Source organism: Hippoglossus stenolepis, chromosome 11 (assembly GCF_022539355.2).
Source record: "Hippoglossus stenolepis isolate QCI-W04-F060 chromosome 11, HSTE1.2, whole genome shotgun sequence".
Classification (NCBI taxonomy): Eukaryota; Metazoa; Chordata; class Actinopteri; order Pleuronectiformes; family Pleuronectidae; genus Hippoglossus; species Hippoglossus stenolepis.
Window position 1 is genome coordinate 20,990,262 of NC_061493.1, and position 27,263 is coordinate 21,017,524.

Sequence of the window (27,263 nt, forward strand, 5' to 3'; positions counted from 1 at the left end):
ATAAATAAAATAAAGAACTACAGAAATCCAAAAGGTGCCATCTTGACAAGAGTCCGTCTTTTTATTTTTTAAAAAATTTTTTTTTTTGTCACGGCAGCGGAACCAAACTGCGGAACCCGGACGTTTCTCGTGTCGACACTTCCTGTTGTGTTTCTCTGCTTTTCAAACCAGGAAGATGGATCCGCTCTCGAACAAGTGGATTATTCATCTGCTAGTTTGTTGTGTTTTCGTGGGTAAGTTGTGTGTTCGTGTGTGTGGGGGTGTTGTGTGTGTGTGTTACCGAGCTGAGTGTGTGTGTGTCTAGCAGCTAGCATCAGGGACTTCTTTGTGCTAGCCGGATGCTAGGCTAGCCCCCCGGTTCCTGGCTTTAAAATCTCCATTGCTGGGTTTAAAAAAAAAAAAAAGCTCAATTTCTCACTGGAGTTCGCAGCTGTTACGAATCTTAACACATTTATAAACCAGTGGCAGCTCGGGAACTGTTGTGTGTTTCTGGTTGTTGGTTCTTTCCGGTGAGTTTTGTGTGTCTGTCCCTCCCGATGAGATCAACTCCACATCAGCGTGACTGCTCGTGATTCCCCCCCCGCCCGGGGCTCGAGGCATTACGTCGTTCCAAATCAAACCTACATATTCAGGGTTTATAATTTAAATTTACATTATTTGGAAACTCAGATTTCAAGTTAAGCTCCAGTAAAGTCGCCACCCCCGTCTTCAGGGTTTCCTGGTGAATTCAGCAACACTTTAACTCTGATTTAACTTAATACAAAGGTTCATGTGCAATCCATTCACTGCAAATATGCTCAAACTGCTCATATCTTTCTAGTTTTTAAACTGTTTATATTAGTTTTTATTCCATTCATCTATATTTTCTTTATTCCTTACTCTTAAGTATTGCACGTCGCTAAATGTTGCTGCTGTATTATTGCACATTTCCCCATCATGGGACTAATAAAGGATTATTATCTTATCTCATGTATAAGTTTATTAGAATGGAACAGGCAGCTGTAACTTCAATACTGTGATCAGAATTAGTTTTTATACAGTTGGTAAAATGTATTTGGTGCCAAGTTGTGAAGAAACTTACGGATTTAAAACGCAGTAGAGGAAGAACTAGCTTCTACTACTTGACAACAAATATCAATAATACACTGCAAGTAAAAGTCCTGCATTCAAGGTTTGACTTGAAGTACATGACAACTGTGTTTTAGTGTAAAGTTGTTCAGAATGGGCCCTTTTTAGAGAGTTGTATATCAACTGTATTATATGTTTGAAATATTATTACTGATACTTTAATACGTAGGCACCATTTTAATGTTTCTCCTGGTTGAGGTGGAGCTCATTTGAACGACTTTATGAACTGAGAGCACATACCTCGGACTGCCCCCTTTTATAAAAGCACATACAAAGTCACTAGATCCTGATTTTTTATTTGCACACACTCATAAATATCAGTTCTCTAAACATGTCTAATGTTTTTCATCACGATCCATGAATCACTCCCTGAGAAATGAACGGAAATGTTGCAAAACTCCCTCCGCCCCCTGGATTCGGTTCTGGTCCAAAATGGAATGGATTCTTTCTGGTCCCGCACCACAGCCTTACGCAAAGTTTCCTGGAAAGTTGTCCAGTACTTCTTGCGTAATCCTGCTGAACAGACAAACACAGACAAAATCATAACCTGCAGAAAGTTTGCAAAAGGCCCTCTGGACAACTGTTTAATGTTTTATGAGTTTTATAAGTGGTTCTCTGATGTGGTTGTTAGAACCTGATCCAGAGATCTCAGTCTGCTGGTTTCCTCGTTCCCAATTTAGATTTTATTCATTTATCAAATGTTATGTTCATAAAATCTTAATTTGTAATGTATTTAGAAACTATTTAAATGTTTTACACAATATAACACACCATTAAATACGAGTTCCAGTCGTCTTTTCAAACTGATTATCAAGTCAGGTCAGAGTCATTTCTCTTTCTCTTCTTCACTGGGATGTCAGAGGTCACGGTCTGGCACAAAACCATAAACCTGGAGGTAATGGAGGTCAGATATCAATGTGTACTGACACGTCAGCTTTGCACCGAGGCTGTAAATCAGGTTCACTGGTTTAAAGCCATTCTCTCCTTTTTAAATCAGGAAAGAAATCACACATAAACCACGTCTGATCCAGATATTAGAAATGTGTGTTGTTACGAGTGAGAGAGGAAAGATACCACTTTCACTTGCGGTTTTGTAAACAGCTTATTTCTGCTAATTTCAGGCAGAAATTCCAGTTTTAACCGGGTTTCATTGATTTCTCCCCGAATGTCAAACGGTTCCTCTCGTGCAGCTGTTAAAGTGACTTTTCGTCTTTGCAGGTGTCGGCTGTAATTCTGTGGACAAGAAGATTTATGTGAATCTCAATTACACTGTCTCGTGTGTGCGACTGCTCAACGCAACGCATCAAATCGGCTGCCAGTGTGAGTAACATTCACTGTTTCTGTTCCTCATCATGATGAGTCTCCAAGCAGAATCTGACTAAGTGTTTGTCATAGTCTCTTAAATGTCCTGTGTGTGTCCTCAAGACCTCTGAGCATCTTTCTCACACCTTTTTTTTTGTAATATGTTTTCTCCACTGTGAATTTAAAGCATTTGTTTTGAAGGATTTTCTTTGTGGTTGCTTCAGGCAGTCCAACAAATCAAGTCCTGTGGCTTTGAGAGTTAGAAAGGAATTAGCCAACTCACTGACAGATATTCACCTTCAGACTAATTTCACTGAGATCCACCGCAGAGCGTCACAGGAGATAATTCCTGCTCGTCTTCATCAGACAACTCCTCCCTTCCTCCCTAAGACTGACTAACCCTGGACTTCTTTATCCTGACAGCACATTTAGACCATGATTTATTTAAATGTACCTTATGATTGCTGTTGTATATATTTGCCATATATATATTTAATTTCTTTCTACATACAAATCACATATTTTTAGCATACTTCTTTGATATTCTATTCCTATTGATTATAATTCCCTGGGTCTCTATATATTTCTATTCTTGTAATGTAATGAAACCCTCTTACCCCTGAGGATCAATACGATATTTCAGATTCTGAAGCTGTAACAGTGGTTTTCATCTGACACAGCTGTTCCACCTCCCACACAAGCGTGATGTCTCACTTCCTATGTCTGATTTTAGCGTCCCTGTCGGGTAATGTGGGCGTGCTTCATGTGCTGGAGTCGGAGGAGAAGCTGGACTGGGTCCTGAGCTCGGGTCCCAATCCCCCTTACATTGTCATCCTGGAGTCCCGGCTCTTCACCAGGTAAATTGAACACGTCTCACCCTGTGGAGGGGTTTCCCTGTCTGTCTCCTGTGCCACGCGGACACACAGAATCTTTTAAAGACTAAAAAAAATTAGTAAAATCTGTGGTACTTGGTAAATTTCACTATTTGAAATGAAAAATATAGTAAAACCCTGTCGGGTGTGAAGTTGTCAGTTACACTAATGTGCAGGAGATTAGGAAAATTCGAGCCGTCTGACCTTGAGGACGTGAACTTGGAACGACACGTCTGACCTGTACGTGTACCAGTCTCATCTGTGTCGTCTGTCTTCCCCCGACAGATCCATAATGATGAAGCTGAAGAGCGCCTCCAGGAGGGTGGCAGGCGTTGCCGTTGTGGCACCGAACACGAACCTGGGGGAGGCCTTTTCCCCACACACCACCTGTCCCAACGAGAACTCAGGTGGGTGGATATTTGCGCGCCGCGACACGTCCTTCGGTATCACACAAGTTACAGGGATAAATTTCAGTTTTATGATCCCGCCAGAGGGCACGGTGATTGAAGTCACACGCTGTGGTCGTTTCAGATTTACTGTCATGTGAATTATTTCTGAAACGCAGCAGTGTTAACCAGTTAAACATGTTTGTCCCACAAGAAAGATTTATGGCCTCATTTTCATGTTTCTTCCAAAGACTTTATAGACTGTTTGTATCATGCACACGATAGAAAATACCAGATAGTGCAGTTACTTTTTATAGACCCTGTATGTGCATTTCAATGGTTATATACACAACAGCACACAATGGTGTCACTGTTGCTGAGGTTTCCTCTGTGTTTTCCTCAGGTGTTTATTCAGAGACCTACGATCCAGTCCTGGCTAATTGTAATACGACTGTGTGGAACCCTCTGGGAAACGGGCTGTCCTACGAGGAGTTTGATTTCCCCATATTCTCCCTGAAAGACGACAACGACACTCAGGTCATACGACAGGTAAATAATGACAGCAGATACAGTATTTGGTCTAAATTCCACTTGTACTTATTGGTACTTAGAGGCAGGCCACTGTACAAACAAATTGTTTTTGGAATAGAAATGTGTTCACGTTGGTCAGCAGCAGAATCTGATCTGAAGTCAGAGGCGGTCGCGAGTTGGAATGATGCCAGTGAAGCTGTTTCAGCTGCTCTGAAGATCACCTTCATGTCAGGCATGTCGTGGCACATTGTGTCGAGATCATTTGTCTGAACTCCACAAATCATCTGCTGCTTCTCCTCCACTGTATGTGACAGGAACACGCAGGTCATGTTACACAGGATGTAGATGTCCTCCTCTGTGAGTCGGCCTGTGGTTCTTTTTTTCCTTCATGGGCTGAATGTTTTCACAAGCGCCACTGAGCTCAACATGACCAGTTCTTTATCTCAGCTTTCAGTTCCTCGTCACTGATAATGTGCACTGTGCATTTAAAGTCGCCTCTAGAAAATCCTTCATACTGCTTTGTGAAGGACGGGGTCCGTGACTCTGTTCTTTAGTCCAGAGGTTGTCGTCATGTTGTGGTTTATTTGTTCGAGTTGAAAACTTTGGGGTTCGTCTCTGCCTCCATGGCAGGGTGGACGAGGGAAACCGTTTTGTAAACCAACAATTTCAGGCTGGATCCCCAAAGCGGCTGCTGTGTCACAATGATAAATTTACTCCCATGGTAGTCGTTTGTTTCTGTTGCCAACGTAACCGTGAGCAGGGAGCTGGACCCAATTGTTACTTCAGCCAAGGAGTTTTCTCTCTGTCCATTGGTTTGTCTTTTGGTTTGCTTGTTTTTCTGTTAGTTTGTCAGCGCACTATTCCACAAAGCTTTAGAAACAAACACTCACAAAGACATGTGCGCTTCTCTCTGTTCGCAGTGTTACTCGGACCATAACCTTCCTGTGAACGGCACTCCTCAGTACCCGCTGTGTGCCATGGAGCTCTACTCACACATGTTCGCTGTCACCGACACAGCCACCTGCATGAGGAGAAGTGACGTCAACTTCAGCATCAACCCAGGTCTTTACACATTTGATGGTGTTTTATAATGGCTATGCAGCTTTGTCAGGAAGAAAAATTCTATTAAATAGGAAAATAGTCAGTTTTTAACCAATTCTAAATGAGTTTTTTTATCCTGTGTCGTCTCTTAGAGATGGTGTGTGACCCACTGGGGGACTATAATGTGTGGGGCTCCACCAGGCCAGTCAATAACACGGCCAAGGGCCACAAGATGTGGGAGAGTGTGGTCATAGCAGCAGCCAGGGTGAGTTTCTGAAGAAGCTTCTCCTTCTCAAGAGCCCTACTCTCCACATGACCCTGATGCTAACGTACCTAAATATGATCTCAGCTTGATGGATGTTCCCTCCTCTTCCTCTTCTCTCCAGTTGGACAGCAGGTCGTTTTTCTTCGACATCGCTCCAGGAGCAGAGAGCGGAGTCTCGGGGTTCGTCACCCTGCTGGCGGCCGCTCACGCTCTGCGTGACATCACCCAGGAGGCCCCGCCCAACCGCACCATCCTCTACACCTTCTTCCAGGGGGTCAGTTGTTACTTTGCCTGATCAACACGCTACATGTTAGTTTTCTGTAAGTTCACTTCAGGCCTTGCTCATGTTTGTTTTACTGTTTGACCTCAGGAAACCTTCGACTACATCGGCAGCTCGAGGATGGTGTATGAGATGGAGAACAGTCAGTTTGCAGTGGATCTGGACAATATTCACTCAGTACTGGAGGTTGGACAGGTGTGTACTGTGGACTCACTTCTGTTCCGTGTATAAACCTGCACTACTATAATACTATGAGATGTACATTATGTTTACGTGTGAGTAAACAGAATATGTCGGTTTCATGAATTTTCCCCCCACAGGTGGGACTTCGTAAAGACTCCAGACTTTGGCTTCACACGGATCCTGTATCCAGGAAGAACAGCAGTGTCAACAAGGAGGTTTGTATCTGAGTTTATTTTAGAGTTTTTACAGAAACACACGTGCCATCACTGCTGGAGAAAATTTAAATACACAGCATAATAATCATTAGTTGAATCTAATGAATTGAAATAATGTAATAAAAGATATATATTTCTCATAAGAACTATCATTAAATACAGTAATAAATATAAAATCTGCTTAAAAATGATCTACAGGGTAAATTTAATTTCTTTTAAAATGTTTTGGTTCAGGTGGAGGAGCTCATTGCCAACTTGCACTCGGCTGCTACAAATTTAAGTGTCTTACCGGACGAGCCCATTGTCTCTCAGCCTCTGCCGCCGTCGTCCTTCCAGCGTTTCCTGCGAGCTCGCTCAATCCCTGGCGTTGTGCTCGAGGATCACAAGTCTGAGTTCACCAACATGTAAATCTGAGTTTCTTCAGCCGCAGAGTGACAATCTCACGACGTTAGAATCCGTTACCTTGAGGATATGTATTTATTTCTGTTCTGTGTGCAGGTTCTATGAGAGCATGTATGATAATGGAGAATACATGAACCTGTCTTACCCTCCGAATCTGACGCCACAGGAGCAGCTGGAACATGTCACCGAACGGGCGAAGGTATTTCTATTTAACACTGATTACCAATGTATTGATTGATCTACAAAAAATGTAATTAAAAAATAAATACCTGTCTTGCAACATTTGCGCTCTCTCTCTCTCTCTTTGCGATGCTGCTATTTATCGAACGTTATCCAGATGTTGCAGCTCCAATAAAGATTTTCTCTTGCATCTTCCAGGCGCTGGCGGAGGTGGCCACCCTGGTCGCTCGGGCTCTGTACAAGCAGGCAGGAGGATCACAAACCATGCTGGACAAAATCAAGGCCGACCCTCAGATAGTAAGACTGGTGGATTTTATTTTGAAGGGTTAATACGTTTGTTTCAATCTCTTCTAACAGCTCACTGTTCATATATTAAATATCTCATCTGTTCCTTTTGCTTTGACTCCTTCCCTTTTCTCAGCTGTGTAGAGAATAAGACACTGACACGTCTCTGTCTTGTTTGTCTCAGGTGACCCAGATGCTGTATGGTTTCCTTGTTCGGACCAATAACTCCTGGTTCCAGCAGCTGATCCCCTCAGACTTCATGAGTCATCTGAGTAAGTTGGGATGAAAGCTGATCCTGTTTGAACTAGAATCTAGAGCTGAAGCCAACAAAGGACAACAGTGGTCGACTCGAATCATAGCTACGCTTCAACCAGTCAACTGGACGGAGGGACACAAAACGAAAGCTGTTCCCAACACAGAGAATGAAGCTCAGTGTTTTTAGAAAAGCTTCCATGATGTTTGTTGAGCTGTGATATGAAAACTGCTGTTTGCAGTGTTTGCTGTTTGGTTTTAACAAAACGCAGCCACGCCGTTTTTTTCACATGATGTCATTTAGTTTGGAGCCAGCTCTGAGTAAACGTTGTGGATTAGGTCGGACAAGTTGCCACATGTTGTGCGTCTCAACCACTGTGGAAAATAATGGATTAATCCTGGAAGGCTTTTAATTTAGTGCTTTTCTCCTTTTGAATGTGACACCAGCGATTATCCCACCAATTGACCAGTTGAACAGGAAACTGCAGCCTTTAAAAATTTCTAATGACAGACTTTTAATTATTGAGACTGCTCGTCTTAGATATGTTTTGTCTTTTATCTACTTGGATGAATGTCCCTATTTACTCAAAATAAGCCGCCTGCTGCACTTTTGTCCCCACTGATGTGAAGAAAGAGACATTTCCAGACACAGAACATTGATTTCCTCTGTCTCTCTGTCTCTCAGCCAACGGGCCGCCCAACTTGTACGTCGGCGCCATCCAGCAGTCCAGTGAACCAACCGTGCTGGTGCAGTTTCTGCTGGCGAACCTGACGGGCAGCACCATCAACATCACCCGGGAAAACTGCCAGAACCAGAGAGAGGATGAGAAGGACAAGGAGAGCAAACATGTAAGACACATACTGATGGAGTCGCTCTTTGTATTGATTTGCTATAATTGGTTTTTGGTTTTAATTTCATCTGAGAAAGAAAAGCTGCATTAAGAAAAGGTCAAGAAAGGTCAACCTGATTTTTTTCATTTAACCTCTTATTTAAATAACAAATAAAGATGGAATAAGTGTTAATGACTAAATCTAATGATTATTTTCATTATCTAAGACAACTTCTTCAGAATTTCTTCTTTTACAAACAGACCAAAATCCAACATTTTTCAATTTATTGTCATTTAAAGCAAAGAGACACTAAAACCAGTAAATATTTTATGTTTTTGCTTGAAAAGGGACGAAGTCAGATTTAACTCTGACTAAATTATTTAAGCCCAACAAATGTTATTAGCTGGAATAAAAACCTGCAGTTTATAGAAGCTGGAACCATAAGATGTAAATAAGGACAAAGTGACACCAAAGTCTGAACTGAGAAACTGTAATTACAATAAAAAGAATTTGGTAGCTCTCAGTTATTATTATAAGTAGGAATTTAAATAATAAATAATCCTTATGTTCTCCTCGCTCAGATATACAGCTACTGGTGGATTCAGGGTGCGGCCCCACCCAACAGCACCCAGCGGGAGGGTTACTGCGTCCGCTCCAGTGCCCGTCTCTCCAAAGCCGTGTCCCCAGCGTTCGACCTGCAGCAGTTCACCTCCAAAGATTACTCCACGTGGACCGAGTCCCGGTGGAAGCCCATCAAGGGACGCATATTCCTGGTGGCAAGTCACGAACTGGAGGTACGACCGCCCTTCACCGTCTCAGGGTCAAAGACGCAGATACTCAGATTTATTCAGAGAGGTTTTGGACCGATACTCTCACTTTGAGGTATAACACTCTCAGACTGTATAAAAAGATGGAAGACTTGATGCTCTGTGAAGTGAAGGAAAAGCGTCTTGATCGCCCCCTGGTGGCTGGCTGCAGTATAGGTCATAAACCTCCATGTTTGCAGATGGGACATGAGTGAAATTAAAAAAGTCAAAGTACACGTTAATTAAACTTTCCCCTAAGATTGTTTCTGTCACTTTAGGTTCTTCTTATCTGACTGATGTTTGTTTTAGTGCTTTCAGTAAAACTTGATGATTGACAGGCTGAGAATGACTCGAGATTGGTCGAGTCTGTGTATCAGCAAGATGGAAACGTTCATGTGAGAGATATTTAGGCTTAATTTCTGGATAGTGGGATGAAGTGGAGACGCGTCGACCATCTTTATTTACAGTCTATGCTTCCGCCCAGTATTCAGCAGCTAATAGAGAAATAGTGACTGAAGAAAGTGGATAAACAAATATCGAAATAAATTCCTGTAGGGGTAAACAAAGAGGTTGTCTGGGACATGAATAAATCTTTTCAGTATTTATGGATTTTTGGTGGGAAAATAACCAGTGATCTGATCATTTTAACCTTTTTACATTAAAAACTTTCCTTCACCTCCTCCAGATGTTGACGTTGGGTGTCGGCGTCGGCATTTTGGTGACGTCCCTCCTTCTGACGTACTTCATCAGCGCGAAGGCCGACATACTCTTCAGCTCGGGGAGGGAACCCGCCAACGCCACCTACTGATCCACGCCGAGGCGACGCAGGCCCACGACCACTACTACTTCTACGATTTACTACTTCTTTTACTTTTACATCAGACATTGACAGGACATTTTCTTCAAAACACACAACGGTTAGGTACACACAGGTGACACACAGCAGCTGGGGGAGGGTTGGGGTGTGGGTGTGGGGGGGTTATTAGACGACGACGATGACGACTCCGTGGTTAAAGACTCGCTCCTCCGAGGCGCGAGATGGGGACTGGACCGGACTAGATTGGCCTGGATGGATCTGGACTCATCAGGGTTAGAAGACGCTGGTCAGGCACCAGAGGACCCTGCCAGTGGAAAAGATGTTTATATTTCTTTTATTTTAGTTTCTTTTTCTTTTTACTGTCAAAGAATGTTTTGTTTACTGTGTCATGTGATAGACACTAAACATTAAGGATTATTTTGTGCGCGTGTGTGTATGATTGTGAATATGTAAATGTGAGTGAGTGTGTCCACAATTGACTGCGTGGGTGAGTGTGTACGATTATTTGTAAGAGTGTGAGTGAGCTTTATATGAGGATTGCGATGGTGCACTACTGTAGCTGTCTTCTCTGTCATGTAGTTAAAATATCACTCAGTTCTAATGATAACAAACCACTTTGTGAGTCAGTGAACAAGTAGAAACATTAAAATTTTTGTTTTGCAAAATCTGGAAACGTACGGCGAGCTGTTTTGTTTTAATAAGTTCTAGAACCTGGGAAAAAAAATGTCGTAACTAATTTATATTGTTCAATCCCAGCACGTATAAAAAATACACATGCGAGTGGTTTTCAACCCACTGCGGTTTCACATATTGTGATATTTGTCTGGAGAAGAGTCCGACGAGACCGAAAAACGTTTGACTTCGCATCGATCGGCTGCTGAAATCTTCAACATCCGGTCAGATGCGTTCAATGCTTTGACACTGAACATGTGTCGGTACTCTGGCTGTGCACTCGTCTTCTCACAAGGTTTCTTTTTAACTTCTGAAAAATTGTGACAACACGCAAGGGTTTTTTTATTGTGTTGATGGATGTTCATTTAATGGCTGGAATCGATGACCAATTGTGATGCCTTGATGAAGAAATAAACATCGCTTCTTTTCCAGTTTTTATTTCTTGGTGGTTTGACTTTAAAGCATTAAGTTTATTGTCTTGAATGAAGAGCTCATGAACTGGACTCGCTCCACTCCATGAAAATAAAAGGATAATATGACCTCAGCTTATCTTTTTATTTGGGTCAACTCGTCTTTGTCAGATCACTGTAAGGTTGATACTCTCATTTCACAGAGAATAAGCAGGAGGGAAGCTGCTAAGTTCTGTTTCCACAATGAACAATAATATAGTCTCTCAATCATCAGTTTGCTCTTATAAACATTTCCTCATTGACATAAGTCATGAAATAAAAATGGTAAAGTGAAGCCAAGGTACTGGATTTTTTTCATGTGCCACTAATGCAGCTCAGAAGTTGTCACATTAACAAACACTCAGTTGAATTGGATTCATGATCTACTGCTCGAGAGCCAGGACTAAAGATTTGAAGTACTTTAAATGAACCATTAAACTAGCAGTTATTAAGTTATATCATAAAAAAAGAAACAGACAGCAGGACACAAGTGCTTTGTGACATTGATTTATTTTATTCATTCTAAATACGCTTTCAAAAAGGTTGTTTATTGTGACGCTGTTCAGCTTCATGCATCATAGATCAGTGGATTCCAACCTTTGGATCACTGGACTAAATCTATCATAGATCACAGCATCAAAAAACAACTTTATTGAAGATTAATTTGGCTAAAGAAGTGTTTTTTTTAAGATATAAGTGTCTTTTAAATACTGAGTGGATTTAATGGGACTCTAAAGAAACCTTTGTGTTCAGACCAGCTGCGTTAAAAGACAATTACATTAAAAAAACACTTGTTTTTAGCTTAAAAACTATTTTTGCTGATCAACATTCAAAGATTCAAACATCTTTATTGTCATCATATTCAGGTATCATGTCTACATATGTGTGTATATGTATATATATACACACGTGTTAAAATATATAGAAATGTAGTGTGAAAAACAACAAATAACTACATACAGAAGATAAAATAACCGTTTGAACAAATAGAGGAAAACAAGAATGTTTATTTGACATAAAAGTTTATTTACAGTCTCATTAAATCAAGTCTGTGTCTAAAAGATATCTGATGATGAAGATGATGAAGATGAAGATGGTTCTGGTGAATTTTTCCTTTTGTCTCAATCTGCAGATTTATGAGCCAGGAGGGAGCCACTTAGTGCCATGATACTGTCCAGTGTCTCTCTCACACACACACGCACACAGACAGACACACACACGCACGCACGGCTCCACAGGCCCTCCTGTCCCCCGGGGGGGGGGGGGAGCCACCAGAGGCGGGGCCAAACCAGGAGCGGAGGCGGGGCGCGCGACGCTACGGCTGAGTGGAGGAAAGAAAGTGGAAAGTGAGAAAAATTACCTGAATGGACGATCCGGAATAAGTAAGTGGTGTTATGTTTTTCTGTGTGTGTGTTTTTAAAAATGTGTGGTAAATGTCTGCGGGTGTCGGGCGGTTGTGTGGCCGCGTGAGGAGCCGGAGACGCGGGCACGCAGCCGCCGCAGATCGGCTCCGGTTTCCACAAACAATAGTCGAGAGGACGCGATGGTCGCCGTGTTTTTTTTTGAAACCACAGCGAAGTTCGGGACCCTCGTCGGCTCTATTGTTGTTCCCGGAGGCCACGTAGCGCCGGGCATCGAACTCAAACACGGGAGGGAGGTTTAGGGCTTTCGGGGGGAAAAAACTACCGGAGGGTTTTTTGATTCCGTCCCGAATCCCGGTGGTTTCGGCGTCTGGGCTCCGGGAGGGATGCGTCTGGGAGGAACGAGCGCGTCCAGGTCGCTCCCTAGGCCCGACGCGGTTCGATCCCCTCCTCGGTGGGAAGGCGAGAGCGTCCATTCATTTACCGTGAGGAAGAGGAGCGAGGGGGAGGAAGAGCGAGCCAGCATTTGGGGCTGGTTTGGCATCAGGACGCGAGCCGCCGGGGCCTGGGAGTCTCCCATTGTCCTGCGCCCCCTCCAGCAGCCTCCTGTTCCCGGTGTGCGGGTCGCTCCTCGCTCCGGCTCCGGCCCCGGCTCCTCGCAGTGGGTCCCGGTGGGTTCGAGGCCCCTTTGTGCGTGTGTTTTGAATTATTAATGCAGACTGACTGTTGATCCGTGTTCCCACAGATGCACTGAGTCAGAGTGGGGGGGTCTTTACGCACAGATTCTCAGGGAAACAGAGGAAATGTTGGGCCTGGTTGTTTCCCTGTGCTCCACCGAGGACTTTGGAAACAACCACAGTCTGTTAGCTCTTCATTCTATCACAGATAAACTGTTTAATACTATTTATACACATAAGAGTTATAACATGTTGCATAAATGCTATAAAGTCCAGTGGCTGTAACATTGATATCACAGTGACACTATAAGAAATGAAGAAACACAAGTATACGTGTTCAGGTATCAAGGTTTCAGTGGCTCTGAAATAACCATTTTTGAATTATTTATTTTAATTAGTAAACTCATAACACCCAGTAATGGTGAAACTCCAGTTTTATCTATTTATTAATCTATAAGATGTTAGAAAATTCATCCACGCTTCTTATTTTGTGAAGCCAACAGATATAAAAACATAAATTCTCCCGTTTGAGTGGTTATTAAACTGGTTGAGTTTCAGTTTACTTCTTTACGTTGATATCGCAGAAGATAAAGAAACAACAAGTTTGTACATCTGCGTCACTGTGAAGGTTTAGTTTCCTGTGAGAATAACAATGTGAGTTTTGTATATTCATCCCTAAGATGTGTTTTTATTAAGTTATTCCCGTCACACAACAAACTGAAATCAGACGTCTGACATTGTCGAAGGGCGAAGTCGGACAGGACTGCAGCTAATGATTACATCTGGACGTTAGGCATTAAACTCAGGTCGTCTATGAAATATCAAAAAACACGAAATGATTGTCAGAGCTTTGAAAACACAAGGTGACGTCTTCTAAAGATGTCGTGTCAAACAGTGTGAAGCTCATAAGACATTTAAAGAAACAGCAAAGATATCAAATCAACCACTCTGACGATGTCTGATCCCAGTGTGTGGACAGTCTGACACATCAGTGAGTGGGACACGTTTCCTTAAGAGACTTGTTGTGTGTTTGTTGTTGTTGTGTTGAAATGCTTTAAGCAACAACACTAGATTTGTCTACATTACATCAGGGCGACAGTAGAAATGTGAAACCGAGGAAAATGACCCAGGGACGGTTTACATCACTAGATACAACTGTCAAAGGTTACGTAAGTAGGAAAATATGTAAACTTGTGATCCTTGAATGTGTTGAGAGCTTAAATAATTAATTAATTGATTATTTAATAGATCATTCTTAAATTATTCAGCAAGGACTGTTTCCAAAGCCGATTTCAGACATCAACTCTGGAAAATCTCCCAGTTTCACGATCGTCTTGTGATCGAAACGTCAACAACTCGCTCGCTGTGATTTCTCAGACTTTCTCCTGCTGAATTCTCACATGAGCTCAATCCAACGTTTAACTCTGTGACTGGAAAATGTCCAACGCTCTGAAAGCAGCTCAGCTAATGCCAACACCTTTTTCAAACTGGTTCCAGGTTCTCCGGTGTGAATATCAACTGGTTTTCTCGTTCGTTTATAAAAGTACATTTAAAAACAGACAAGAGAAGCGGTTAGAAGAAGCCAACTTTCACTGTTCCCTGATATTAGGCAGATGAATCAATAGGAAGCTGATGTGTGATGGTCAAGTCGTTGGAGGCGGATGTGAGTCTGTGGCTTCATCGAGTCTTTTATCCCAAACCACATCAGTCTAATCTCCGCTCGTTGGGCCACTTCCTGTCCCTGCGAAACACTGTGTTTGGATACGAGAGCAGCTTGTGTGCCGGCGTCTCTTTGAATCCCAGCACCCAGCAGAAGAAAGGCTTGTTGATTCAACCACACCCTGTTGGATTTCTACAGACACACACAAACACACAAACACACACACATGCACACACACCTGCTCTGGTTTGCCGGCCATGTGTGCACGAGGGCCGACAGTTGTCTTGTTTTTCGCTGGTTTTTTTACCGATGTCGTCGCAGGCAGCAGTGGGTGGTGTGTGTGTGTGTGTGCGTGTGTGCGTGTGTGTGTGTGTGTGTGTGTGGCCCTGGTACTCTGACGAGCCTGCTCTCCTGCTGCAGGCCGGGTGTGTGCACGCTTATTTTCACAGTTGGTATATCAGGTCTCAAAAGGCGGCTGAACGGAGCTGGTCATTTCAGAGTTGGCCCAGATTGCTCCTCCGCCCTGACAGCTGCCAACTCGCTGCCAGCGGCTGGAAATGTTTGGTGACAGCTTGATTTCTTTTTGCCTTTGGGACAAACAGCGGCTGTGAAGAAATCTGCATCTGCTCGTTTCAGACGCCGTGCGCCTCCAGCTGCACGTTTGTGGCAGGATTCCTGATTGATTTTCGGTTTCATCGGCTTGGATTTAAAAACAACATCTTGGCTGTTTTAGATTTGGGGATAGAGACGTGGATATTAATGCATCGTAAACGGAGGAAATGAGGAACCGTTAAAGATTCAGTCAGATGAAGCAGAACAGTTGTTTTATCTTCTTAAGTTAGATTTTATGACTTCATCGTCCAAGGGTAAAACAGTCTCGCAAATATATGAATATTCATTTAAAAGCTAAAATCATGATTGAGTCTTGATATTGTAGGATTTTAAAAAACTTTCTGTTTCACAACATTTACCAAACTTCTTAAATCACTCAGATTAAGAAATAACAACAATATGAAGTAATATCAGATCAAGAAAATAGGAAAACAAGATAAAGAATCTGAAAAACATGTTTTTACCAAGTTATACTGCAATGACTAAAATGATGCATGGCTCTAATTTCTACTAGTGCTTTGTCTCACTGAGGACATGTCCTCTGTAGTATTTCTTGGAAGTTAGATTATATTTAGGTTTGGTAAAATAATCCAACCTCAGGGATTTAGTTGCCTCCTCCAGAGCGATCTCATGTGCAGATAAGATATTGATTAAAAAAACAAATTGTGTTATATTGTCAGAAAATTGTACAAGGTTTCATTGGTGGCTTGTTACACACTGGCAGGAGAAGGGGTCTTATGTTTATTTTAAAGGGACCATGCACATTAATTAACACGTGTACTTTATTCAGATTTAGCCATGCAGGCTATGTTTCATCTGCAGGTTGATGGTAAAACATACAAATGACACATACACATGTAATAAAACACAGAATTACACTTGCAAAGGCACAAAAGTACAAATGATTCGTAAAACACGATGAGATAAGATGATACTTCATTGATCCACAAAGTACAGAATAAATACAGGAACGATAACCTAATAGAATGGAGCTAAACGAGGTCAATTACACACAAAACACAATGACACAAACATTTACAGCATTGGCACAAATATAGAGGCAATCAGAACATCCACCAGTGATGAGCTTGAGCTACTGGTGGTAATATAGATAATATATAGAATATTAATATTAAGACATAAGTGTATCGTGCAAAAGCATGTGAACGATTACATAAAAAAAAAAAAAAAAGTAGAATCGGAGTTTAGTTGTTATGTCCCTTGTTTGTGCTGCTCGATTTAAAAAAAGGCAAAGTTTGCAAAGCTACTTTTTCCAAGTGGTATTTTACAATCTCCTCTGGCAGCAGCAACTGTCTGATTAAAAATAGAGTTCCTTCTGGGTGAACGTGTTCTGTCGGCTGCAGTGAAACGGTTCCACACTCCCCTTTGGCTGGAGCCATAAAAACCGTCCAGCCGTGGCCCAAGTAGCCCTGAAGCCCCACATCCTTACTGTTTAATCTCAGACCACACACACACACACACAGATTACTGCTCGGCCTGTTGTCCAGTTCACTCAGGACCCGAGTGAACAAGGGTCACTCTCCTGCTTTTTATCTTTTGATTTTCAGAAGTCAGACTTTGAAGCAGGGCTGTGAGAACTTAATGATGTATGTATGTGTGTGTGTGTGTGTGTTTTTTCGTCTTTAAATCCTGAATTAACCTGAAGAATCACTCTACTGTTTGGTTAACAATGGCCGCCCCCGGAAACAATGGTGAGGAAAGAAATGAACCTGTGCATTCTGGGAAGAAGATTATGGAAAAGCCGAGAACAACAACAGGTTATGTTTTCGTTTTGCGGAACAGGCTTCGGCTCTCAGACGTGAACAGTCGAGCGCTGCAGACCGAGGCCGGTGAGACGAGCAGGGTGACGGTGTGGCTCATTAACTGGGACATAGGACACTGGGATGAATAGGAAACCTTAGACGTGTCACCACTGGACCACGCCTGTTTGTGGATCGAGTGTTCGGCGGCTGTATTCACGCCGATAGAAAGAGAGACGGGTTAACAGGCGGGTTCGTTTCATAAGTGTCAGGGTCCAGGACAAAGATGAGGAGGAGACATGTGGGGGAAGACGTCGACCGGAAGCTGTGATTATGTTTTATGATTGATTTTTACAGTTTAAGATTTAGGCTTTAAGTTAAATTAACAATTTTCTTATTAAAGTATATAAGATTTTCTTTCAGAGGTAGGAAAAAAGTTTATAGCCAGCATACCTGACAATAACACCAAGGTATTTTTATCATCATGGAGGTAAACGTACGAGTTTATTGTGATTTTTAAAACATTCCAGCTCTTGTAAACTGAGCCAGGTTCAAGCTTTTGTTTCTTCTGAAGATCACGAAGCTTCGTGTCGGCTCCACTTTTAAAAGACAAACCGTCTGTTGAGGTATTTTTCATAGGTCAGCATGTGCGTCTCATTATCTGAATAACAGGACAAACATGGACGTCATCATCTTAAAGGTCAACGTTAATGTCGGCTCATTAGAACAAAGGAGGAAGAGTTTAGATGCGAAGCCTCAAGTTTGAAGTGATGTTCAGATACTGTAGACTGCGGAGACCTCAAAGGCCCAGAATGCAATGCAAAGTTTTATATGTAAACAATCCAAAACTAGTTAAATAGCTGTGTTTTATGTTCAGTATTTTATTATTTCAGTGAGTTAATGTGACACTAATGTAACTTTGTCCTGAGGTCAGTTTATATTTCCATACACACATCTCAGTGCGACGTCAAGAGGCATTGTGGGAAACGTAGTTTACGGGTGGATCCTAAACCTTTGCCCATTGTTCTAGTATCTCACCTGTGACCTTACCTGCCACCATCGGGCTACAAAGGTCCAGCTGGAAACCTAATGTGTGGTTTAATCTGAAAGTTACTGAGCACATTGCGGCTGATAAACCCGACTTTTCCTTCATGTGCCGCGGCCACAACAAACGCTCGAGTTATCACCGCAGTATTTGCTCAGTCTTGCACCTTCAGCGATCACGAGCTGGGATTTAGACGTCTATTCCTGGCCTGCTTTAATTGCTCTCTGAGGCTTTTACATATGGTCTCTGAGTGGCTTCGGTTGCAGTGTGTGTGTGTGTGTGTGTCGTGAAGCCGCTAAAGACGCAGAGAGAAGATGAGCCAGATGTAAGAGTCACAACGATGTGAAGAAAAACCCTCGTCTGAGTTTCATGTAGGATTTTCACGGGTGAGGAGTCCTGCGTTTATAAAGGGACAGTATGACTGTAATTGTTGTTTTTAAAGATGGCGTGCTGAACATAAAGCCCGATGACTTCAGATTGTTATTTTTGCCAACACTTCTGTCTTTGAGGACAAGTTCCAGCCAAACTCCCACAACCAGTGGATTAAAAACACTGTTTAGATTCAGTCTAGTTGAAAATATGTGGATTGTGTGGGAATCTTCGTCTCGTTCCCTGCTCTCTCTCTCTCTCTCTCGCTCTCTCTCCACGTGTTCCTTGCAGGGAAACGCCACTTAACTCTGCTCCTCCGAGTGAATCTGTGAAACGACGGGTTCTGTCAACGCTTGAAAGCTTTTCCGGCGCTCTGAGTGCGGATCTTGACTTTGCTTAATGAGCTTTTTCAGAGTGAAGTGCTGCAATTCAGCCTCGTCTCGAATAAGCTTTTGTGCTCTGACTCCTCCACTGTAGTTTTCTGTATGTTCCTCTAATGTAAGAGCAGAACGTAATGTTACAGAAGAAGAAAGGCTCACGATGATGCACCAGGAAGAGGCTGTTAGTCATCGGAGTTTTGTGGTTTGGACTATGCATGTTGTGGAGATTTTACACATGGCTGCAGGGCTGCAGAATCGGCTCCGGTCTGGTAAAAGTTAGTGAATTTAGAGACTGGACGAGGGACCTTTCCTATTGGGAAAGAAATATGAGTGAAAGAGTTTGAAACAAAGGAGGGACCGGTTTCTATGATGTGGATAAACTTACAGAAACCCACAGACTGACTCGCTGTCGTCCAGTATTTGGCTTGAAGGGAAGTGGATTTTGAGGACAATGGCGGAGCTGGAGCATAAAAGCCACATGAAGTGAAATCAGGAGGCTGTAAAGACGGCGATGGCAGCGACCGTCCCCCTTCGTTTCCCACAGAGGTCCAGTCTAAGACGGCGAGCCACGCCCCCCTTCATCAATTAACCAGCGCATGACAGTCCAACATCCGTCATGCCTACACTTTTATTTTGGTGATTTTTCGGCAACGTGGGGAACCGAGTGGCAGAGGGCGGCGCGAGGTCAGGTTTCCATGGCAACTGTCAACCTCCAATCCCCCTCCAGCTGAACGCCCTCTTTCATCGCCATGGCAGCGGAGAGGCCCTCGTTTCCCGGGGGACGAGGGGAGTGCGGGAGGGAATGTGAGACGGCGAGTGGGAGGGAGAGGGCAAACAAGTTTTGTGAAAACACAGTAATCCAATATGGCCGCCATTGTGTCCGAGCTGCCGGCGGCTCCAGTTCGTGTCCGGGGTGAGAGGAGGTACAGTCGAGTGATGATGATCCTCGACCGAGACCTGGAGGAGGAGGAAGTGATGTCAGAACACGCAGCGGAGGCTAAAGGCTCAGTTCAATGTGTTCTAGTGACACGTGGTCGACACATCACTGCTCTGTGGGTCAGGGTGAGAGGTTTGATCCCCAACCACACACACAGACTCTCAATATAAAGTAGAGCCTGACTGATATGGATTATTGATATCGATACTGGGGGGTGACTAAAATTTGGTTGATAATGTGGAAGTTGAGACATGTTGTGTTGCATGTTAGTACCATGATGTGGAGCAGAGGAAATAAACATGTAACGTGATCCACAGCAGATTCTGATGTGAAGTCACAGTTTCCCCCAAAGTTTTGACCAAAAGTTTTATTTTCTCTTCCAGGTCACGGCCACCTCCGCTCTCCCCTGCTGTGACTCTCCTACCCGCCGTCCTCTCCCATCCCTCTTCTCCTCCTCATCTCCTCCTCTCCGTGGCCTCCCCCGCCCTCCCGCCTCCCTTCTCCTGCTCCCTCCCCATCGGCCTCCAAGATAGATTCCCTCAGGAGCAAGGTTGACCTGCTCAAGCTGCCCCTGGCTCTCTCCACCAAGTCCATCGCCGAGCGCAAGAGCCAGCTGGGAGGAGTCGGCGAGCAGCGCGGCACGGGCGGAGGCGGAGGAGGCGGTATTCGCAAAGTCTGCTCGCCGCCGACCCGAGACATGGACAACGAGTCGCAGTACTCGGGCTACTCGTACAAGTCCTCCCACTCCCGAAGCTCCCGCAAGCACAGGTGGGTCACACAACTTTAGTTAAACATCATCTTTCTCTTGCTGCCGTGGTGACAGACATCCAATTTATTCACGTTCAGAAAGTTGGGCTACATTGCTGTGGATATATCTACAAGGTCCAAAAGTCAATAAAAATACAGTAATAATAATAATGATTCAAGACAGAAGTATGACGACGTGGGAACCAGGAAGAAGTTTGTTCAAATCTTTGTGTGTGTGTGTGTTCCAGGGATCGCAGGGATCGTCATCGCTCTAAAAGCCGAGACGGCAGCAGTCGAGGAGACAAGTCCGTCACCATCCAGACGCCCGGGGAGCCGCTGCTCGACGCAGAGTCGACCCGCGGAGATGACAGGGTCCGTCTTTTTGTTTTTGTCTGTTTTTAAAGATGCATTTACTCCGGATCTGTTAAACAAAGATCAACATCACAGTCCTGCGTTGATTGTAGAAATGACAACTAAAAAAATTGGCTGAAGTGAGTCTCACAGAGATATCAGCATTTACATTCATTCAATTCTTTATTCAAGTTCTAAATATTTGTTTTCTTTTTATTTATAGATAGTTTATTATAAAGTTTATGGTTAAACTGTAAAATATCAAACCTAAGTTGCTTTTCTTTGTCATAAGGGTTCAATAAAGACATCTTAGGAATCAATGCTTATTACAACCACAACAACTGAATCAATAAACATCTGTCATTACCAGAGTTACAGCTATTTATACTCACGTAAATGTGGATCCCTTGTTATTCTCCTCTGAGGAGTTTCTCTCAGGAGCCGTCAATCATCTCTCCTCTCGTCTGTCAGTCGCTGGATGAAGAGCAGCTGTTGACACTTGTGTGACTGAGTCTTAAGATATTAGATGTAAGATGTAGTATTTAAAGTGACGAGGCGTCTCTCTTCATCAAGGAGCCGGAGGTCCCGGTGTTTTTGTTTCCTACATGAAGTGAGGAGGCGTCTTTCTTTAAATAGTCGAGAGGATTTTGTCTTTAAATTTAACCAACATGTCGCCGTCTGTTGCTTTTGAGGGTTTTCTCGACTTTAGGGCCGATACATTTATCTCTCGATCAACAGAAAATTAAACACCCACAATTTTATTCTCAATATCTATTTGATTATCAAATAATTGTGGATCAATTTGCTGTCGATTAACTTATTAATTAAATTACTCATAAAAATAATAACTCAATAATTTGATCAGGTAAAATGACCAAACATAATCTTGTAAAAGCTGATTGTTTCCCTCTCTCCCTGACAGGATGATAACTGGGGAGAAACCACCACGGTCGTCACCGGCACGTCGGAGCACAGCATCTCAAACGAGGACCTGACGCGCCTCTCCAAAGATCTGGAGGAAACGACTCCGCTGGAGTGCAAGCGTTTTGTCGGCCCGATTCTCGGAGGCTGCCTGAGCTTCTTCGCCCTCGTCACGCCTTTAGCCTTCCTCATCCTGCCGCAGGTCCTGTGGCGTGACGCCCTCGAGCCCTGCGGCACGCCCTGCGAAGGCCTCTACGTCTCCCTGGCCTTCAAGCTCCTGGTCCTGCTCATCTCCTCCTGGGCGCTGTTCCTCCGGCCCCCCCGCGCCACCCTGCCGCGCTTCTTCGTCTTCCGCTGCCTGCTGATGGTGCTGGTGTTCCTGTTCGTGGCGTCGTACTGGCTGTTCTATGGCGTGCGGGTGCTGGAGCCCAGGGAGCGGGACTACAGGGGGATAGTGGAGTACGCTGCCTCGCTGGTGGACGCTCTGCTCTTCATCCAGTACCTGGCTCTGGTGCTGCTGGAGGTCCGACACCTGCAGCCGGCCTTCTGCCTGAAGGTGGTCCGCAGCACGGACGGAACCAGCAAGTTCTACAACGTGGGCCACCTCAGGTTGGTGACACTGATCCTGAAACTGGTTCAAATCCTCCTTTTCTACCCACACTGTGGTTTTTGATTTTAAAAAAGTGTTTGAGATAGAGGAGATTTTTGATTAGTGTTCTTGTCTTGTATTTAAATGGCCCCTCCTCTCTGTGTTGTAGTATCCAGCGAGCAGCTGTGTGGGTGTTGGACCGTTATTACAGCGACTTCCCCGTCTACAACCCGGCGCTGCTCAACCTGCCCAAGTCCATCCTGTCCAAGAAGATGACCGGCTTCAAGGTTTACTCCCTGGATGGTGAATACAACCTCCCGACGGCTCTGACGCCGGTTCTCTCACCCATGGCTCATTTCATTTACCTGTTTTATGGCTCTGATCTGCAGGAGTTTCATTTTCCAGCATCGGTTTCCTCTTCAGCTTAATACCTGGAATGCTCATCCACTAATTCTTCTCACTGCTGTTGTTGTCGTGTAGAAAACACCACCAACAATTCCACGGGTCAGTCCCGGGCCATGATCGCAGCTGCTGCCCGGAGGAGAGACAACTCCCACAACGAGTTTTACTACGAAGAGGCGGAGATGGATCGCAGGCTCCGCAAACGCAAGGCCAGGTCAGAATCCAGCGGACCGTGACTGTGTGTTCACCGTCTACACAGACACGGAGAACTCACAGTTTCAGCTGCAGTTGTGACATGAAATCCAGTTCTTTGTCTCACACCAGAACTTGATGATTTCTGTGGACAACACTGAATAAAGCTGATGCTGATCCGACTCTCTAACTCTTCAGGTTGGTGGTGGCGGTGGAAGAAGCCTTCACGCACATCAAGCGTCTCCACGAGGACGAGGTCACATCGTCGCCCAAACACCCGAGAGAGGTGATGGATCCTCGGGAGGCGGCTCAGGCCATCTTCGCTCCGATGGCGCGGGCCATGCAGAAGTATCTGCGGACCACCCGTCAGCAGGCGTTCCACAGCATGGAGAGCATCCTCACACACCTGCAGTTCTGCATCACGCACAACATGACGCCCAAGGTGAGAGTCTGTGGTCAGTGGGGCCGAGACGACAGTCTGGGCTGTAGCTGCGTGTCCGGACACATGTTCCGTTTGTTTTGATTCTTAGATGATAGACAGATAGACAATAAGAGTAGGGGAAATCAAAGAGGGATGTAAAATTCTAGTGAAAGGACTGAGATGAAGATGGGGAGAAGAATCAGATTTAGTTGTGCGATTTATTCTTAAGTTGTGTTGCTGTGGGACTGTGACCTCATCTAAAACATTTATTACTGCCTCTATCAGCAATGTTCATAGTTAGGGTAAGACATACTATAATTTATCAAACCTTTATTTCAATTCTACAAGTTTTCATTTGACTTTAATGCTTTAACTTCATCATTTTCTGCCCTTAGGATTTGATCCTGAATCCTAATTATACAGACATGTGAATATAAAACAATGAATAATTGATCTAATGCAATTTTAATATGACCCAAGAGGGTTATAAAGTTAGAAGAATGACTAATGCCAATACTTAACAATCAATTAGACCTGAAGATCATATTAATTATTGATTGATATGATAATTTTCTCATTTAATAGGTTTAATGTTTTGTCTAAAAATGTCATGAAATATATTATATATAATATAAACTACCGAACATAACCAAACCCCATAAAATACCAGTGACATCTTTAAATTCCATGTTTTATCCAATCAACAGTCCAGAACTCATTGATGATCGGTTTTCATAGAACAGAGAAAAGCAGAATATTTAAAAAGCATAGTTTTGACATTTCTGTCTGTAAAGTTATTCAAACACTAATGATTAATACTGATTCATTTCCCACAGGCCTTCCTGGAGCGTTACCTCTCCCCTGGCCCCTCCGTGCAGTACCAGCAGCAGAATGGCAGGGGGCGCCAGTGGACCCTGGTGAGCGAGGAGCCGGTGACCTCTGCCCTGCGCCAGGGGCTGGTGTTCTCCCTGCGACGCTCGGACTATTCCCTGGTGGTCTCGGTCACGCCGCTCCCCTTCCTGCGGCTCGGCGAGGAATTCATCGACCCAAAGAGCCACAAGTTCGTGATGAGGCTGCAGTCGGAGACCTCGGTGTGAGGGGCGTCCCCCCCGAAGGAGCCCCCCCCGCCCAGCAACCCCGACCACTTCCTCTCTCCCACCCACTGGGAGGCCTCGGGCTCCGATCACCTCCAATCATTCCTCCTCCTGTCTGTGACAAAGAAACCATGCGAGGATGAAGGAGCGTTTTCACCTGTGACGCCTCCTTCTGCTCTATGATCATCACAGATTCACGGGGAATCAAACTGTGATCGGCTCGACGATTGTCTGAACCTGGAAATAAACGGATGCCTTGACTGTTTCTCCTTCTGTGTCGTTAAAGTCTCGGTCTTTAAGACACGCTGTAAAAAAAATAAAAATAAACCCTTGTCTGTAAAGGGGACTTTTTGTCTTCAGGCCTCTAACCACTGGACTACTTTACTGTGCTGAACCACAAGGACGAAGGAGGAGGGGACGGTTACATCACACGTGTTACTTCCTCTCGTCTTGTGCGCCGAGAACAGATCGACTTGAGCTCGACTGTGTACCACTGCCTTTAGTTCCCTGTTTCCTTTCAGATGACGAGGGCTGTTTTTGTTTTGTTTTGTTTTACATTCGAGGGTGAGACTGTTTTCTACTGACAGACTGTAGCATCATGTGGAATCAACACGTTGCTCCTCCGCGGCCTCGAGGCCAAAAATGTGCTTTTTATCGGACTAAAAAGAAAAATGGAAGAACATTCCTAAGTTGTTGCTTCTCCGGACTCTGTGTGTTCGTGATTGTTTTTTTTAAATATGCAGCTTCAGTTTTATTCTACACTGGCATTTTTTATACTATTAATATTTCAATTTTAACAGGAAGTACAAACACCTGGTATTAACATGCGACCTGCATGTGGACTTTCTACTGATACACAACCTCACATTGACCTTTCTAAAGGCTCAGTTTTGTTGTTTTTTTTCAAAGTGGAATAAGTTTAATCAAACTCAGCCGACAAAGACAAACTCGTTAGAAAGATCAATTTATTTATATCGTAATATTTAGGGGGGAAAAAACACAGTTGTACAGATTTGCCGCTTTCTTAAAGAAAAAACAAAAACCTGCTGAAGATGAATCCACCTGTGAAGTGGATTCCGGACAGAACATATGACCCTTGGGTTCGGTCACGTTGTCTGTTCTCTGTACTTGATATCTTTCACTGCACGTGCCTGTAAATAAGGAAAACAAGAGGTTCGGTTCGGTCCTGGTCAGTTTTTCTCTCGGGCTCCGACAGGTTCAGACGGAAAATGGCTCCGAGCTGCACTCGCTGTTTCTGTAGCTCTCCAGCACATGTTGTTATCTTCGCTGGAAGCAGTTGCTCAGTTGTTACAGAGCAACATTTGGTCGATGAATCAGTTTGATGACAGATAACTAATCGTCATCTTTGCTAAATTATGAAGTTCAGGGTCACAGGTTGTTCTTCTGTGTTTAATGCTTAAGAAATTGACGTCATTGACCGAATACTCAATAATGAAACTGATGGTTAAATGCGGTGGTTTTAGTTCAGAGGAGGAAACTGTCCACATCTGACACGAGACACCAGAGATGGGAGGTTCCATCATCCACATACAACCACCTGTAAAACGAACCGAGCTCCGTGTGGAGGAAGGTCACAGGACGTGGTCGACAGCTCTGGAAAGAGGAAGTTGCTATAAGTGGACCTTTTTATAACCATATAGCCTCAAAACGTGGACTTTTCACGAGCGAAGAAGAAAAGTCCTGTTTTCAGCTTCTGTGAAGATGCGTTTGTAGCAAATCCACTAAAAACAACTGAATCTGCAAATGTCATAGTTGCCAAATGGATTTCATGACGTTACAGAGATCAGATCCCGGCGTGTGCAGGATTCAACTCGAGCCTTTCGTGTGAGATCATGAAACCAGATCCAGGTTTGCATGTTGATACCAGGTGTACATGTGAGGAGATCAGTACTAAACCGGCAGCTGTAGTCAAACTATAAGCTGACTTTTCTTTTCTATTTTTATTTTTTTTAAATGCATTTCTGCAACAAAAAAAAAAAACGAATCCCAAACCAGACGTGTGATTGTAAGTCCTCACTGCAGCTCCTCTGCAGCAGCAGCACATCACCCCCCCTCCCCCCCCGCCTTGTGCCACGAGCTGCATCCAGCACAGTGAACACGCTGCCTCCTCCCTCTCTCGGCCTTACACCCTCCAGATGTGCAGGAGCGGCGTCGGGGCCACATCTGTCCTGACACTGGCCCGACGCTCGGACGTCTCTACCTTTTACTGTACGCTGAGCCGCAGCGCGACCGACTGTTCGCTTTTTCCTTCCCAGTGACAATGTGGTTTTAAAAGCCCTTTACTTTCCAAATACCAGGTCTGATGTGTGCGACTTTTCATCGGAGTGATCAAAATGCAGATTTGTGTTTTCTGTTTTTTTTAAATGCATGCTAGAGTTATTTCAGGCTCCAAAGCTTTTTATAATAACTTGTTTTCTATCATTTTTAAGGTGCCTAAGTTAAGACGATGCAATTTTTCCGAATGTTTTTACATTTGAAAAGCAAGTGGCTTGTAAAAAAAATGTGTAGATTTGTCTTGTATTTTCTTCCTTTTGGTAACTGTAGCCTGTATAGTGTGTTATGCATTTTTCCATTATTAAACCATTTATTCCTTAATGCGTCTTTGTTTTCTCGCTTACTTTTGATCGCCTTTTAAAGAAATGACGATGCTGCAGAAGTCGGTTCTAGATGGTGTGTGATGTGTCGTCTCTTGATATTTGTGGCCTTGCAACATGGTGACAGGCAGATTTGACTTTCTGTTCCCACTGAATTGTGTTGAAATAGACACGGACCGTTTTACACAAGACTTTAATAGAGGAACTCATCTGAAGGGGGGGGGGGTGGTAGC

The 27,263-nt window shown here is 43.8% G+C and overlaps 2 protein-coding genes across 2 annotated transcripts; both read left to right on the top strand.

Annotated features, from left to right (window-relative positions):
* The first annotated feature begins 82 nt into the window (after positions 1–82).
* Positions 83–10,987, top strand: ncstn (nicastrin). Its single transcript, XM_035170000.2, has 17 exons — positions 83–233; positions 2,347–2,448; positions 3,164–3,287; positions 3,588–3,709; positions 4,092–4,237; positions 5,140–5,281; positions 5,413–5,525; positions 5,647–5,799; positions 5,896–6,000; positions 6,126–6,203; positions 6,438–6,607; positions 6,702–6,804; positions 6,984–7,082; positions 7,255–7,342; positions 8,008–8,171; positions 8,735–8,947; positions 9,645–10,987. The coding sequence occupies exons 1-17, from the start codon at positions 176–178 to the stop codon at positions 9,765–9,767; spliced, it is 2,103 nt and encodes a 700-aa protein (XP_035025891.2). The 5' UTR covers positions 83–175; the 3' UTR covers positions 9,768–10,987.
* A 9,129-nt stretch (positions 10,988–20,116) lies between these two features.
* On the top strand, positions 20,117–27,031 carry LOC118117861 (vang-like protein 2). Its single transcript, XM_035170481.2, has 7 exons — positions 20,117–20,466; positions 20,694–20,817; positions 21,719–22,326; positions 22,476–22,609; positions 22,787–22,922; positions 23,099–23,342; positions 24,158–27,031. Exons 1-7 carry the CDS (start codon positions 20,396–20,398, stop codon positions 24,416–24,418), a joined length of 1,578 nt encoding a protein of 525 aa, XP_035026372.1. The 5' UTR covers positions 20,117–20,395; the 3' UTR covers positions 24,419–27,031.
* Positions 27,032–27,263: the final 232 nt, after the last annotated feature.

Coding starts and splice junctions, on each gene's coding strand:
- ncstn (XM_035170000.2), top strand. CDS start 176: ATGGATCCGCTCTCGAACAAGTGGATTATTCATCTGCTAGTTTGTTGT. Junction 234..2,346: donor AGTTTGTTGTGTTTTCGTGG/GTAAGTTGTGTG, acceptor TCGTCTTTGCAG/GTGTCGGCTGTAATTCTGTG. Junction 7,343..8,007: donor AGACTTCATGAGTCATCTGA/GTAAGTTGGGAT, acceptor TCTGTCTCTCAG/CCAACGGGCCGCCCAACTTG.
- LOC118117861 (XM_035170481.2), top strand. CDS start 20,396: ATGGACAACGAGTCGCAGTACTCGGGCTACTCGTACAAGTCCTCCCAC. Junction 22,923..23,098: donor CTCCGCAAACGCAAGGCCAG/GTCAGAATCCAG, acceptor CTAACTCTTCAG/GTTGGTGGTGGCGGTGGAAG. Junction 23,343..24,157: donor CGCACAACATGACGCCCAAG/GTGAGAGTCTGT, acceptor CATTTCCCACAG/GCCTTCCTGGAGCGTTACCT.